The sequence below is a fragment of the Vulpes lagopus genome, chromosome 2, assembly GCF_018345385.1.
Source record: "Vulpes lagopus strain Blue_001 chromosome 2, ASM1834538v1, whole genome shotgun sequence".
NCBI lineage: Eukaryota > Metazoa > Chordata > Mammalia > Carnivora > Canidae > Vulpes > Vulpes lagopus.
The window spans coordinates 159,233,013-159,248,208 of NC_054825.1; the positions used below are offsets into that span (position 1 = coordinate 159,233,013).

At 58.8% G+C, this 15,196-nt stretch overlaps 3 protein-coding genes across 4 annotated transcripts; all 3 read right to left on the reverse strand.

The window, feature by feature from the left end:
* Positions 1 to 2,032: 2,032 nt before the first annotated feature.
* LOC121485052 (cytochrome c oxidase subunit 6B2) lies at positions 2,033 to 3,680 on the reverse strand. 2 transcript variants are annotated; one of them, XM_041745066.1, is made up of 4 exons: positions 3,361 to 3,680; positions 3,117 to 3,246; positions 2,320 to 2,420; positions 2,033 to 2,211 (listed from the first exon to the last, which is right to left on the reverse strand). In XM_041745066.1, exons 2-4 carry the CDS (start codon positions 3,226 to 3,228, stop codon positions 2,158 to 2,160), a joined length of 267 nt encoding a protein of 88 aa, XP_041601000.1. In that variant the 5' UTR covers positions 3,229 to 3,246; positions 3,361 to 3,680; the 3' UTR covers positions 2,033 to 2,157. The 2 variants fall into 2 exon arrangements, with proteins under 2 accessions (XP_041601000.1, XP_041600999.1); XM_041745065.1 differs by having other exon boundaries at positions 2,033 to 2,420.
* A 2,368-nt stretch (positions 3,681 to 6,048) lies between these two features.
* FAM71E2 (family with sequence similarity 71 member E2) lies at positions 6,049 to 10,361 on the reverse strand. Its single transcript, XM_041733932.1, has 9 exons — positions 10,212 to 10,361; positions 9,860 to 10,014; positions 9,518 to 9,776; positions 9,162 to 9,186; positions 8,939 to 9,003; positions 8,747 to 8,847; positions 8,601 to 8,653; positions 8,440 to 8,516; positions 6,049 to 8,214 (listed from the first exon to the last, which is right to left on the reverse strand). Exons 1-9 carry the CDS (start codon positions 10,359 to 10,361, stop codon positions 6,049 to 6,051), a joined length of 3,051 nt encoding a protein of 1,016 aa, XP_041589866.1.
* Positions 10,362 to 11,627: 1,266 nt separating this feature from the next.
* Positions 11,628 to 14,552, reverse strand: IL11 (interleukin 11). Its single transcript, XM_041745488.1, has 4 exons — positions 13,971 to 14,552; positions 13,713 to 13,799; positions 13,426 to 13,587; positions 11,628 to 12,668 (listed from the first exon to the last, which is right to left on the reverse strand). The coding sequence occupies exons 2-4, from the start codon at positions 13,740 to 13,742 to the stop codon at positions 12,498 to 12,500; spliced, it is 363 nt and encodes a 120-aa protein (XP_041601422.1). The 5' UTR covers positions 13,743 to 13,799; positions 13,971 to 14,552; the 3' UTR covers positions 11,628 to 12,497.
* Between the last annotated feature and the right edge of the window lie 644 nt (positions 14,553 to 15,196).

Sequence of the window (15,196 nt, forward strand, 5' to 3'; positions counted from 1 at the left end):
ATGTTGGGGGATCTCTGGGTGGCTCAGCGGTTTGGCGCCTGCCTTTGGCCCAGGGCACCATCCCGGGACTCCAGGATAGAGTCCCACATCAGGCTCCCAGCGTGGAGCCTGCTTTTCCCTCCTCCTGTGTCTCTGCCTCTCTCTATCATAATAAATAAATAAATAAATAAATAAATCTTAAAAAAAAAAGCATCGGATGTTGGATTTTCTGACTCTGGATTTTCAGCTCAGGTCATGATCTCAGGATGGTGAGGTCGAGCCCCATATGGGGTTCTGCACTTGGTGGGGAGTCTCTTTGAGATTGTCTCTCCTTCTGCACCGCCCCCCCTCCCCTGCCACCAGCTTGCACACACATACTCTCTCTTTCAAATACATAAAATCTTTAAAAAATAAAATGTTCCAGAAGTGGTGGAGGGATGATGGTGGAGAGGATCCTGGGCCAAAGAAGGAAGGAAGAAGGCTGGGAGTGGCTTCTGGGCAACCGGGTAAAGTGCACTCCAGGCACTGGTGCCCTGGTGAGGTCCAGAGGCTGGCCGGGGCTGCACAGGTGGCAGGCCCCATACCCAGAGACTACCTGGGTGATCTCACCGAGTGTCACCCCATTTGGTGACTCAGAGCTGCCTTGCCTGTGTGGCACCACCACTAGAGCAGGACAGCCCCTCCTGTAGCTCTCCACATACCCCGCATCCTCATTTGCCCTCCTGTCTCTCGGTTGTGGTTGGAGAGACAGAGTCTGGGGTAAGGTATCTGGGTGGACCCATCTCAGTAATGGGACATTTGGGGTGTGCCCTGGGTGGGGTGATGAGGGCAGCATGGAGGGTATCTGTGGGAGTGGTCATCAAGGAGAGTGGGAGGAGGGGATGGAGGCAGTCCTTCCGAGTCCACTCAGCCCCTCCAATCATCCCACCTCCTCCTGGTAATGGGACTCTGCACCATCTTGGTTTACAGCTGGGGAAACTGAGGTGCATGCAGGTCAAGAGACTTGTTCAGGGTCACCCTAAAAGTTGCTGTGATTAGTAATAGTCACCTTTGAACCCCAGGACTGAACAGGCCTCTTGAGACTACTTCTGGCAGAGTCTGGGTCCAGGCTGTCCCAAGAGGCTTCAGGGAGAAACTGGAAAACAATCCTCTCCCTGCCCAGGACTCAGGCCAGGCTAGAATCCTAGGGCTCTGTGCTTGTGATAAGGGTCACTCTTCAGCCTTGGCTGGGGGCAGCGGCTGGCCAGGGGGCGGAGCGATTGGACAGGTGACATTTCAAGGGGCATTTGGAATCAATGAATCTCAGCGTTGCCACCTCTGACCTTGGCTGAAGGCAGGCCCAGTGCCCGATGGGGCAGGAGCAAAGAGTTATCCAGACAGGAGCTTGGAACATCCTGGAGGAGCATTCTGGAGAAAGTGACGGTACACATGTCTGTGGAGAACCACGGAAGAGACTGCTCTGGCTGGGGACAGTGCTGAAAGGACAGGGCCAGGCATGTAGAAGACTGGGGGAAGGGGCTCACAGGATTAGGATGGGCTGTACTTGGAGGGACTTGGAGTTGGGCAGGGGAGTGACGGAGTGAAAAGCTGGGAGAGGGTCCAGCTGGGGTGAGAGCAGGAGAGGGAGGGTTGGGGTCAGCACTGGGGAGCACACAGAACCCCCAGAACTTGGGAATGTAAGTTCCAAAGGAGGCTGGGGAGGTGTCCAGGCAAGAGGGGAAGAGGAGAGGGCGGAGACAGAGGGCGGACTCGTGTGGGGACAGAGAGCCAGGGGCACTCCAGCGGGCAAGCGTCGTCCATAGTCAAACAGGAACCTGGGCTGGGGTCGCTGCCTGCTGCAAGATTGGAGCGGGGGGGGGGGGGGGGGGCAGGGGGGTAGGAGGGGCTGGGTTTGCTCCCGCCCTGGGGATCTCAGACCTCCCTGCATCCCAGCCCCGATGGAGAAGAAGCCTCCCTGTGTCCCCTCTCCCTTCAGAACCAGTAGTGGTAGCTGCAGGGCACTGGATACAGGAAAGGCTTCTCCAGCACCCCCGCCAGATACCAAGAAGAAACATCAGCAGCAACAGAGCTTTATTTGTGGCTTACAGACCGGGGAGTGGATAGCCGGGGCTGTGTCTCCGGGAGACGCGAGGATGGGGGTCAGGGCGCTGACCCTTCCGAGAAGCCGCACTCAGGCCATCAGATTTTGCCCGCGAAGGTCCCTTCCTGGATCTGCTCGGTCCAGCGCTGCACCTGGGGAGGGGCCGGCGGACGGGGAGGCGGAGGGCGCCGGCTCAGCTGCACGGGGCCCTCCACCCTCGCCCCGCCAGCCGGCCGCCGGCGCCCCCTCGGCCTGCTCACCCAGCTCCTGGGGCACAGCGAGTGGAACACGCGGAAGTAATACTCGCAGGGCTGCGCGCTCTTCCCGCGGCGGCTCATTCTCTTGACACAGCGGTGGTAGTCTGCACGGTGGGGCCGGGCGGGCCGGCTCGGTGGCTCTGCGGCCCCGCCCCTCCCGGCCTGGCCCCGCCTCCGTCTCCCGTCCCTCTGCGACTCAGGCACCGCCCCTGGCCAGGAGCTCGCTCCCTCCCTCCCCCGCTCGCGCGCTCTCTCTGGCTCAACCCGACCACACCAGATCAGGTCTCTCTCCCTTCACGGGAAAACCCCTCCTAGCCCTGCCTCGCCCCTCCTCCAGGACTTGGTCCCATCCCCTCCAGGCCCCGCCCCTCCACATCCAGACCCGCCCAGCATGGCCCGCCCACTCCCTCCAGATCAGGCCGCCACCTCCAGGTCTCAGTCTCTGCCCTCCAGGGCAGGCCCCGCCCCTCCACAGACAGGCCCCACCCCACCATTGCCGGCCCACGCCCTCCAGGCCAGGCCCCGCCCCCCAGGGCCGGCCAAATCCCTCCAGGTCTCGGTCCCGGTCCTCCAGAGCAGGCCCCGCCCACTCCCTGCCAGGCCACGCCCCCACGACCGGCCCACCCCCTCTAGGGCTCCGTCCCGCCCACTCCCAGCCAGGCCCCGCCCCTTCGGGCCCTGGTTCCCCCCGCAACGGTCTCACCCGCCAAGGCGGGTCCCCGACCCTCTCCCCGTCTTCAGGTGGGGCGCGCCCTTTCCTGCCTCACCCCCTCTCCCTAGCCCGGCCCGCAAGGTCTCACCCAGGAAGTTCTGGTAGCAGTTTCGGGTCTGGTTCTGGTTGGGGAAGCGCGGGTCAAAGGGCGGTGTTGACCATTTCCCCTTGGGGGGCTTCTGGGAATCAACATCCAACATCCACGGAGGCGGCAGCTCCTGCGGGGGCCGGGGAGATCCGTGGGGCTTAGGGGCGCCCTCTCTCCGACCCGCACCCAGCTCCCGGCCCCCACCCGGAAGCCCAGCCCCTGATCCCACCCGCCCTGCCCTCACCAGACTGATGCCAACGTGTCACTGGGTCGGCGGTGCTTGTGACTCCGTCCAAGGGTGCCCTTCGCTTCTGAGTCTCGGGGGTCCCAGTCCAGAAGAAACACGACCCCTGGCAGGATTGGCTGGGACCCCTGGACCGCAACCAATGGGAGCCGCGGTGCTGCAGGGGACGTTTCCCGACGTGGGCCGGGTCTGCGTGGAACCCGCTGCCTCCTCCTGCCTCCAGGCCCATGCCTGGGGGTTGGGGGGCGCGCACACACAGGCACCCAGGCACTACTTTTGCCGAGTCTCAGACTCAGGCTTTTAATCTCTGCGAAACTGGGCCACCCCGCCGGCTCTCCCCTGCCCCGCCCCCCACCCCCCAATATATAAACGTATAGATAGCTCTGGTCTCTACCGGAGAGGGAGCATCCCCCCGCCTGGCCTTTTCGGCACCCTGCTTCTTACGGTAGAGGTGCAAGCACTCTGGGGGCCTGTGGGGAAGAGGAAAGAGCCAGGGTGGCGTCTGAGCTCCTGGACCCCGGTGCCAGGACTGAGGCAGGGCTGTGGGGTTTCAGCCTACCTGGCCAGGCTGGGCTCCTTTGGACACTTTGGTAACTGAGATGGAGTCCTTGGAATCCTGCTATTGAGGGCTTTCCCAACTGTGCATGCTGGAGAGAGAGAGAAAGCCAAAGGGAGCTTAGGGGTCAGCATCATGCATACTCAGTAAACCCATGCAAATGGAGAGGGAGCTGGAACAGGGTCCCCACGGTCGTCTCCCTGGCCCTGGCGGACTTCCCTGGCTCCTCTCCCTCCTGCCTAGTTGCTATCAAGCTGGGCTGTGGATCCTTCACACCAACATCCAAAGGCACTAATACCTCTCTCCTCTCAAGAAAGGCTCTGGCACACACTTCCTACACCAGCCACCAATCCATGTCCCTTCTCCCCTTCCAGCAAGCTGCTTGCAAAAGCTGGTCTAGGTAGGTAGGCATACAGTGTGGAGAATATACATCACATAAAATTGACCCTTGCAACCATTTTAAAGTGTACAATTCAGTGGCATTAATTACATTCACCACGTTGTGCAACCACAACCACTGAATTCCAGAAGTCTTATCACCCCAAAAGGAGACCCTGTTCCCAGTATGCGTTCCCTCCCCACCCCTCCCAGCTCCCTGGCAAATATCATTCTGCTTGGATTTGCCTGCCTTGCAAGTTTCATACAAAGGGAATCATCCCTATGGGGCCTGTTGCATCTGGCTCCTTTGGCTCAGCATCATGTTTTCAAGGGTTGCAGCAGGTGACTCCATGCTTCCCGCGTTTCCTTAGGCCTGCCCATTCAGGTCTTTGTTACTACCATGCAACAAATAATCCAATCTTTGCTGATAAATCCAGACACCTTTTCTCACTCCCCTTTCCCTGCACCTAGCTGTGGTATTAGACACAGGGGCTCCCTTCCTATGGCATTGGGGATGCCCATCTCTCACCAGTGTGCCCACCATGACTATGGTTTCCCCTTTTCCAAACACCTTGGACTCTCTTGGTCTACGCTCGCTAGTTGCAGACCTCCTCCAGTCTTATAGCTTGCAACAATTATCCATGTGCCGATGATTTCCCATCATTCCTGACACATCTGGCTACCTACCCTGCATCCTCACCAGACATCTCAGAATTAAGATGTCCAGAGTGGAATTTCTGATCCTCTACCTGCCACCTGCTCCATTCACAGCCTCTCTGGCTGCTGCTGATGGCTACGACATCTCCCCAGTGTCCCAGACCCCAAGCCCTACACTTGCCCTTGATGCCACATGGACATGCCCAACCCATGAGCCAATCTGTTGGCTCAGCCATCAGATCATCTCCAGAATCCTGCTTCTTCTCAACACTTTCAACACCTCCCCCTCTTGTCCCAACTGATACCATCTCATGCCTGGATCACTGCAGCTGCCTCCTGCCTGTTCTCCCGCCTTCCATCCTTGCCTCCTTACCTTCTCTATGCTTGGGCCACAGAGAGCCCCTCTAACATCAGTTCCAGTCATTGTTCTCAAAGCCCTCACCCCCACCCCAGCTCACTCAGCATCAAAGCCAAAGTTCTTAAAATGGCCTGCAAGTTCCCACATGATCGCCACCACTTCCATAACTTTTTTTTTTTACTGCATTCCCTACTCTGAGGTCCCCTGGAACTCACTCCTGGTCCAAGGTACTGCACACATATATATCTGTGCCTGATGTGTGAATGGCATCCTCCTTTTTTTCCTTCAGGTCTTTCACACAAGTGACATCAGCTCACTGAGGTCCTCCTGGACCAACCAGCCCAATACTGGAGGCCACCTGCCTTCCCTCCCAGCCCCTCTACTCTGCTGTTTTCCCATGAGGCTATCACCTTGTATCACACCACGTAACTGACTTCGTTTCTATTGTCAGGATTCCCAACTTCAGCCCACCTGTTATTTTGCGTGGATCATTCTTTGCTGGGGATGGGAGCGGGGGAACACCATCCTGTGTGCTGTAGGATGTGGAACAGCTACCCTGGGCTCTACGCACAAGATGGTAGGAGTGTGTACTCCCCAAATTGCTCAGTGCCATACCCTCAGTGCTTAGAGCAAGGCCTGGCACAAGTCCACACTCACTATATCTCAAGTCCATGAGCAAAAGTGAAAAAAGAGGGCATGATCCTCTCTACCTCACAGATAATGGCTTTGACAGAACATGTCAGCTTCGCCCCAAGTACCTGGCTGAAGGACTAAAGGCATCCAATTCATCTGTCTTCTCCCCACTGGTTGCCACGTCTGTCACACTCTCAGCTTCCAAGGGTGAGGGCAAGACCTCTGAGGACAAGTCGGTGATGGTCAGAGGGCTATGGTCTGACATCTCTTTGAGCTCCTGGGGCTCTTGAGATACGATGGACTCTGAGGATATCCCAGGCTCCATCTTTGAGATGGGGCTCAGTGACATGGGCGACTGGGGTGTACTCTCCCACTCTGATGCAGGCAGAGGGATGGGAGGTGGGGAGGCTGTGTCCGTGTTCCGGCTGCTGGATTCCAGCTCACGGAGATAGTACACTTCGGAAGGTCCCATTGAGTCCTGGGATGACCTCTCCACCTTTGCTTCCTGCTCTACCCAGGAATGCTTGCTCTTCTCTGCCCACTCATGCATTTTCCCCTTCACCCAGGGGCTCACCTGGGACTGCTCCCTAGCCGCCCCAGGTGTCCCCTCCGACGAGGGCACCCAGCTTTGTGCCGGGGACTGCTCCTTAGCGGCCACAGATGTGCCCTCCGATGAGGAGACCCAGCTGTCCAACAGGGACTGCTCTTTAGCCACCACAGGTGTCTTCTCTGGCGAGGGCACCCAGCTACACACTGGGGACTGCTCCCTAGCTGCTACAAGTGTCTTCTCTGGTGGGGACACCCAGGTGTGCACTGGGGGCTTCTCCTTAGCCACCACAGGTGTCTTCTCTGGTGGGGGCACCCAGGTGTGCACTGGGGGCTTCTCCTTAGCCACCACAGGTGTCTTCTCTGCTGGGGGCTCTTTATGGGGCTTGGTGGGCACTGTAGTCTCTGTTGGCATGGCAGACACCTGGGTGGCAGAGAGCCAGGAGGGCAGACGGACTACAGGTGGTCTCTGGGGCGGCTCTTTGGAGTTGGCCATGATAATCAGCTTGGCAAGGGTGAGCCCCTCCACCGAGAAGGGCCTGCTCTGCTCTTCCGGTGGTCCCTCAATGGTCAGCTCCTCAGTCTTGAGCCACTTGTGCTGCTGCCTCATCTCCTTGGACTTGAAGCCAGGAATGTCCAGAGCCCTCTCCTCCTTCTTCCTCTGTACTTTGTCTTCCAACCAGCTCCTGCCTTTCAGGCCGTCCACATTGATCTCATGGGCTTTGCTGATCACCACCTCCGATGACTCCCTCTCTGTGGTAGTGAAAGGCAGCTCCAGGGAGGTTTTCTTGGTCCTTGTCTCTACCAGGTCCATCTCATGGGTGCTTATGAACATCATGGGCTCTGGCATCCCTTCTCGCTTGCTTCTCTTAGGCACATTCCTCGTAGAAACTAATCTGGGCAACATGCCCAAATCAACCTCATCCAGGGTCCCCTGGTCCTGAGTGGGAGAGATCAGAGCCCTCTGAGATGGCGTAGGGAGGAACAAAGATTTCCTGTTTCGGACAGGGTGGGTCGCAGCCTTTGGGGGCAGAGCAGGTATGGGTTGAGCCTTCTGAGATAGGACAGGTATGGCTGTAGCCTTCTGTGGAATAGCCAACCCAGGTGGGGCCTTCCGAGATGGGACAGATACAACTGGGGCCTTCCGGGAAATGGCTGGTGCAGGTGGGGCCTTCCGGGCTGAGCCGTGTACTGTGGGGGCCTTCTGGGAAGTAGCCGATGCAGGGGGCACCTTCCGAGACGGGCCCCGTGTGACAGGTGCCTTTTGAGAAGCAACAGGTGCCACTGGGACCCTCCGGGATGGGCCAGCACCAGTTGAGGTCTTCTGGGTTGGAGCATGAGCTGCCGAAACCTTCTTGGACTGGTCAAGGATGAATGGAACCTTCCAAGAGGCAGCACGGATAGACTGGGTCTTCTGGGAGGGTGGCAGCCGCTGCCTCTGCCCAGATCCCGGGACCCGGGGCCTTTCCTTGTGCTTGCGGAAGGAGGAGTAGGGGGCACGGAGGTAGAAGGCCGGAGGGCCTGGGCCTGGGGAAAAGGAGGAAGATGACAGAGTGCTGGAATCAGGGTCTATCAGGTGTTCGATATCCTGCTGCCACAGGTACGGGTCCAAGTTTTCATAGGAGCCCGCCAAGGAAGGACCAGCGCTTTCCTCCGAGATACAGCGTGTGGGGGTCTCAACTAGACCTCCCCGGACCGTGCCCAGGTCAGAGTCAGAAGAGCAAGCCTGGAGATAGGTCGAAGAAAGACGAAGAACCATCAGGACCAGGGGAGGCTCCGAGACCCAGGCCCCAGCCCCTCCTCCTTCAGACCTGGGAGTCCATGCCCCCAGCCCCCTCCTCCCTCAGACCCAGGAGTCCAGGCTCCAGCCCCTCCTCCCTCAGACCCAGGAGTCCAGGCCTCTAGCCCCTCCTCCCTCAGACTAAGAGTTGGGTCCCCAGTAAATAGCTGCCTTGGAAGAGGACTGTGTGTGGTTGATGGTATTGGAAATGATGCTGAAGATGGTACGGATGGTGATGCTGGGCTTCTCTGGGTGGAAAGAAAGCAGTCTGAGCTTTCAGGGGAAGGGCCAGAACCTTGGGGGTCCATACATAGAGGCGGTGGCGTACTTACCGGAAATCTGGATTTGGGTCTGAGATCTGTCAGGGTGGAGGTGTGGTTGGGACCTGTGGGGGCAATGTGATGTGACTCTGATGGCATCTGCACCAGGGTCCTCACCCTTCCCCTGCCTCCCATCGGGAGCGAGACCCTAAGCTTACTTTTCTGCAGATTTCTTTTTAGCTTTAGCATGCTCCATCTGTGACCATATGAGAGGCACAGAGTCACCCACAGCCTGAGACTTGAATTTGCGCTTGAGAGTCTGGCAGTGAGAGGAGAGATATAGGGCAGTCCAGAGGCTCAGCACCTCCAGCCCCCACCCCTCAGCAGCCAGGCCAGCCTGGCCTGCTCACCTTGGCCTTCTTCTGTCTCTGAGATGCCAGCAACTTGTAAGGAAAGGTGGGCTCGACAATCATGACTGCAGAGGAGAGGGGGCTTTGAGTCAGGGTCCTTGACAGGAAGGATGCAGGGAGCTGTGCAAGGGGCTTGGCCAGTGGAGGGGGGGAGGTGTGACCATGCCTAGTGCAGGAGAAGCTGAGAAGCAGGGAGAGCCTGATGGACACTGAGCCTGCTCACCTGAACGTTTGGACTGTGGCTGGGCCTGTGGACAGGGAGGGAGGGCAGTCAGGAGGGCTGGCCTCCTCCTGGTTTCCACATCTCGGTTGCCTACCCAGGCCAGGACTCCAGGATCTCAGCCCAACCCCCTGCCAGGACTCAAGGGTCCTGTCCTCTGCTCCTGCAAACCCTGGAATTTAGTCCCCCAGGCCCCTCCTCCCTTAGACCCAGGAGTCCAGCTCCCAGCCCCTCCTCTGTCATCCAGGAGTCCCAAGGCCACCACCCTTAGTTCTTGGGATTCTGCATTTCAGGCTGTTGGACTTGGCTCTGAATTCTAAAACCATAGCTGCCCCCAGGGGCTGGGGGGCAGTGCCCACCTGAAGGCGCCAGGTGGAGGCAGGAGGTACAACATGGGCCAGGTCCGTGGTGGGTGTATTCAGAGTCCTGGGGGCCCAGGTTGTGGCAGGCTCCTGGAGCAGGTTGATGAGACGGATCCAGCGGTCAAACAGGAAGCCAACCTCTTTATCAGGGGCGTCCAGCTCCAGGTAGTAGTAGCGGCCTGTGACCAAGCGCAGCTTCAGACGCCAGGCAGACAGGTCATGCACGTAGAGGTGGGCCAGGTCCAGCGGGAGCATCCTGGGGCAGGGGGCAGGAGATGGAGATAGTAGAGCAGGAGATGGGACAGGGCAGGGGCAGATTCGTGGGGGGAATGCTGGCACCTGGTGAGGACGAGGTTGGAGCACTCCTTGCCCTCTGGGGGCTGAGCGATCAGCAGGATGTCAGGCAGTACCAGGCCTGGCAGGGAGGCGGCCACACCCATGGTCAGGCGGTTGGTTCTGTGGTGCACGTACACGGGGGCCCCTCGATTGGTCACCTGGGGGGCAGGGAGAGGGGCTGGGACCACTCCTTTCTCCTGTGCTCCTCTGGTATCCCCAGCCCAAGCCCCCTGCCAGCTGAGCCCCCCCCCCACCGCTGCCCTGTGCTTGTCTGGGTTACAATCCCCCCAGCTCTGGGGGGGGTCTCAATCCCCTCCTGCCCCGCTCCTCCCCCAGGGTGCAGGAAGCTGGGGACCTGGACAAAGTTACTCTCGAACATGGGCAGCGGGCGGAGGGGCAAGTACTCGCCCTTCTGGAGGGTCTTCTGCAGCTCGCCCAGAGTGGGGACCCATTTTGAGGGGCCCTGGAATGGCTCCATGCGCCTCATGTTCCGAAAGCGGTTCATGGCATCTGGAGAAAAGGCGAGTCACCACGGACACAGAGTCAGGGGCCCAGGTGCCTGGGTGCATGGCCTGCCCTGTGTCCCCCAGCCCACTGGCTTTGGGCTTCACAGGTGCGGGGAGCTCAGGGGCTGCAGAGGGTGGAGCTTCCCTAGGGCTTGGCCATGGCCCTGCAGGGAGGGGGGGCGGTCAGCCCTGGCCTGGGGGAGGAGCCTTCTGGTGGACAGGCTTTGTGACCTCATCAGACACGTGTAGGACTCTTTCTGGGAACTCTCTGCGGGGCATGCACTCCCTTCTGCTCCAGGTTGTGGCCTAGAGTCTTGAGGGCTGGAGTGTGTGAATCAGAAGTCCCCACTCCGGACCCAAACTAGTGGAAACCCTTGGAGGGGAAGGAGGGGCTGTCTTGGATAATTAACCAGAGTTTCTGACTCTTAAGAAGGGAGGCTCTGAGTACAGCTCCAACTCACCACTGACCTTTCTCTAGTAAGACTTGAGTAAGACCCATATCTTCCACCGGGCCTCAGTTTCCCCAGAGTCACTGATTTGTGTCTGTGGCAACAACTGCTGAAACATGGGTTATAAAGGGGTGTACATGCACTTTGGAATGAGCCAGACCTCCGGCAGAATCACAGAGGTCTCTCCCTAGCCATGTGACCTTAACAAGGGGCACCCCCCGCTCCAGCTTCATCTGTAAAGTGGGGCATAATGGAACATTCAGGGGATCATGTGAGTAAAACCTCACACTTGAGGCACAGCCTAGAGCAGGCACTCAGTGGGCAATGACCTTTCTTCTGAGGGCTTATTTGAGGGGAAGGGGTGGACTGATATTCTGTCATTCTAAAAAGTATATATATATATATATTTTAAGTGTCATGTAAACTAGGTGGTCATGATAGAAATTCTGGATGATACAGACAAGTGCAAATAATAAAAGTCACCCATAACTCCACCCAGCCTTCCACCCTAAAGGGACCACTGTCAACATTTTGGTGCATTTTCTTCTAGGACTTACTATTATTTTTTTTTTAAGATTTGTAATTTTTTTAAAAAAGATTTTATTTATTTATTCATGAGAGACAGAGAGAGAAGCAGGCTCCATGCAGAGAGCCCGATGTGGGACTTGATCCCGGGACTCCAGGATCACAACTTGAGCTGAAGGTGCTGCTAAACTGCTGAACCACCCAGGCTGCCCTTTTTTTTTTTTTTTTTTTTAATAAGTAAACCTCATGCTCAATGTGTGGCTGGAACTCATGACCCTGAGATCAAGAGTCACATGCACTACTGAGCCAGCCAGGTGCCCCATAATCTAGGACTTCTAAAAACATCTATATATCTATCCATCCATCCATCTATCCATCCAAACACAAAATGGGAATCATGCAGTGTTTACTAACTTCCTTTCTCTCTGCCTTAATGGTGCCTCTGTGGCATCCCCTCTGCCTGGCTAATGGTATTCCATCACTTGGACAGGTGTAACTTATTAAACCATCCCTCATTGTTGGACATCTAGGCTGTTACTGATGTGCTGTTGTGAACATTGCCATGATGAACAATGTCAAATTTGCATACATACTTTGTCACGTACAAGTATTGTAGGTCATAGGATGGCCTTCTGGAACCTTCCATTGCTCCAGGAACCCCAGCGTCAAGTACCCTGTTCCAGCCCTCAGAGAAATCACCTCTCAGTGGATGTGTTTGACAAATTTAATTCCCCCTTCTCCATCTTACAAAGGTTTCTCACATTTTTGTACAAAAACCCAGACCTCCTTTCCCTTCCCTCCCCACCCCAACATAAAAAGTAATTGTTTAATAAATAATATAGGTTCTTGCCCAGGCCCAGAGGGTTGAGGGACAAGGAAACACTGTGTGGCCAGACTTCTTAAGAGATTCAAGAATCCAGGACTCCAGTTCCCTGCCCCTTTGGCCCTCAAGTCCACCTGCCTCCCACCCACCCCCTTAAATAAATAAGTATAAATAAGGCACAGATACCCCCCCTACTCTGCCCTGGTCTCCTGGAGTGACTGTCTCTATTTAGGGGGAGAGAAAGAGAGGGTGTCTTCCGGCTGCCATGCCCCCAGTCCCAAAATAAATAAATAAATAAGATGTGGCATTGAAGGACATTGATGGTTCTGGGTGGCAGGTCACAGCCGAGTCTTCAGCAGCAGCAAGCCCCGCACAGCCCAGTCAAGGGTCAGGTGCAGCCCCCCAAGAATGGCATGGGCTGCCCTGATGCCTCCCCAGGCTGAAGCTGGGGGGGCTAGCGGGGGAGCTGGTGGGTCTGGGGGTGCTTGGGGTAAGGCCAGGCGGGACATCTGTTGGGAGAGAACAGAAAGTTAGCAATAGGTCTGGGGTGCATTGGGGGTCCTGGGAAGTGGTGTTTGGAGCCTCTACTGAATGGGGTCTTGGGGAGTCCAGGCTACATCCTCCCGCAGTGTCTCTAGCTTGTGAGGTGTGGTTTCTGAGTGGACAGTTCTCAGCATGTTGCGTTTAGAAAATGAAGGCTGAGGCCAAAAGGTAGGAGTGTCAGAGGTGGAATTCCATGGCCAAGTTCAGGGGGCTGGGGAGTGAGCTCTAGAGAGTCAGGACTGGGATCCTGGTGTTAGGTGAGGGCTAGGGCCTGGGGGCTCAAGTCTGGGGTTGAGTCCAAGATCTCAGGGCTGGGGTCTTAGACGTGGGGTCTCTCCTATCCAAGCTCAGGAATTCATGGGTGAGGGCTAGGGTCTCAGAACTGGGAGCTGGACTTTGAGGTCCAGAACTATCTGAAGTTTTCTGATCTCAGAGTCCTTGGGTCTAGGATTTTAGCAGTCAGGGTTTGGAGGTCCTGAGGGCTAATGACCAGCATCTGAGGTCTTAGGGACTCAGAGCTCAAGGTGTAGGGTCTTCTCATTTGAGACCTCAGGGTCTAGGTTCTTGAGGTCTGGAGATAGCAGAGCCAGGGCCTCCAGGCTGCCTTAGGTCAGGGTCTGGGGGTCTTGGGGCCCACAGGATTTGAGGGACAGGGGCAAGGGTCTCAGAGCAGGTCTCGGGTTTCAAGTCTAGGTGTCAGGTCTGGGAGCTGAGGTGTCCTACCAGGAGCTGCAGCCGGCGCAGCAAGCGGTCAAGCCGGGCCTGCAGGGCACCCAGCTCTGGCTCCAAGGTCCGCAGGGAAGGGCCCCCTGCCCGGCGCAGCCATTGTACATGCCGCAGGTAGGAGAACAGGTCCGCCCGCAGCCGTGTCAGCACACCTGGGAGCTAGGACACAGGGTATGCGGGCATCAGGGAATACCTGCCACTGCCTGGCCCCAATCTCCCATGCACCCCCCCCCCCCCACTGCCCAGATCTCACCTTTGCCCCTATCCAAGCTCCCTTCCCTTACCTGTAGGGCTCCCAGCGCCCCTGCACTCATGGCCAAGGTGGGAAGAGAGTCCAGGTTGTGGTCTCCGTCGGCTGGAAATTTGTCTCTCTGCGGGGGCAAAGAAGCCTTGAGGGGGACCCTGCCCAACTCCAAGGGTCTCTCCATCCTCCAGACAGGCCCCAAACTCCTCCCTCCCCTCCGACTCTGCCACCGTGGTAGCCCAGAAGCCCTCCCCGCTCTTGGTCCCCGTCCCAGCCCGGCCCCTCCAGCCTCTCCTACCAGCTGTGCAGCCAGCTGCCGGGTGTCCGCCAGGAGGGAGCGGGTCAGGAGGACGGCGCTGTCCAGCTCAGCTCGAGGGTCTGGGGAGGCCCGTGGGGGGCCAGGAGGTGGCCCTGGGGCAGCAGCTCTATCTGGCCACAGGCTCAGAGCGACCAGGACCAGGCAGCAAACACCTGGGGGCGGGAGGAGGCCGAGAGCTCAGACCGGACTGGTGGGTCTGAGGCGGGAGGGACTGGGGGTCTAGAGTCCCAAGGTGGAGCGCCCGCGGCAGGTCGCAGGCCCGGGGCGGGCTTCTTTCTCCCTCTCCGGCTCTGGCTGCCCCGCCCGTCGGAGCAGACGCGGCCCGGGGCGGGTAGACGGGCCGGGCGTCTCCCGTCCGCCCCCGGACGCCGGAATCTGGGCCCCGGGGCGGGGCATGAGGGGGGAGGCACAGGCCAGAACCTGCCCCCTCCCCGGGCCTCGGGAGCCCGAGCTGGAGCTAGAGCTGGGGAAGGAGACCCGGACGGGCAGGGGCCCAGACCCTTCCTGGGAGGCACCCCTGCCCCCTAGCGGGCCGCAGGAGGCCCGGCCGAGGTGCCGGGGACGCCCACGGAGCACACCTGGGCGGGGAGAGGCAGCGGCTCGGGCGCCGAGCGGGACCCGGCGGCGGCGCAGGACTTGGGGGCTCCGGCCCGCGCGCTTCTCCCCAGCCCATCCCCCGCCGCCCCGCCCACCCCCGCGCCCGCCAGCCAATCAGCGCCCCCCGGGCCGCCCCGCTCCCGCATCACACCCCCAGCCCGCCCCCCGGGCCCTCCCCCGCCGCTGTCTGCCGGTCGGTCCGCACGGTCTGGCTGTCCCGTTCCTGTCTTGCACCGCGGTCTCTCTTCCTCTCCTCCCCCTGACTGAGGTCGGTGCTCTGGACTTGGCGCTCACCTCCTGGGGCTCTCTGCCTCCGTTTCCCTCCCGGAACCTCTCTGTCGGGAGGAATGGGGGTCCCGGGCCCTTGGGGGTCGGTCACCTCCCGGCCTCTGTCTGTCTGGGGGTCCCCATCTCCCTCGCTCTGCCCTGCGCGCCTCTCGGCGTCAGAGATTCGTCCTCCCGTCTCTTCTCCGGGCCTCTGCTTTCTCGGAATCTCCTTCCTCTCTGTCTCTGCCTCCCCGTGGCTCCCTCTCTGTCCGCTGTGCCAGTCTGCTCCCCACCCTCCTCGCCACGGTCCCTCCCTCCTCCCTTCCTGTCCCCCCCACCCC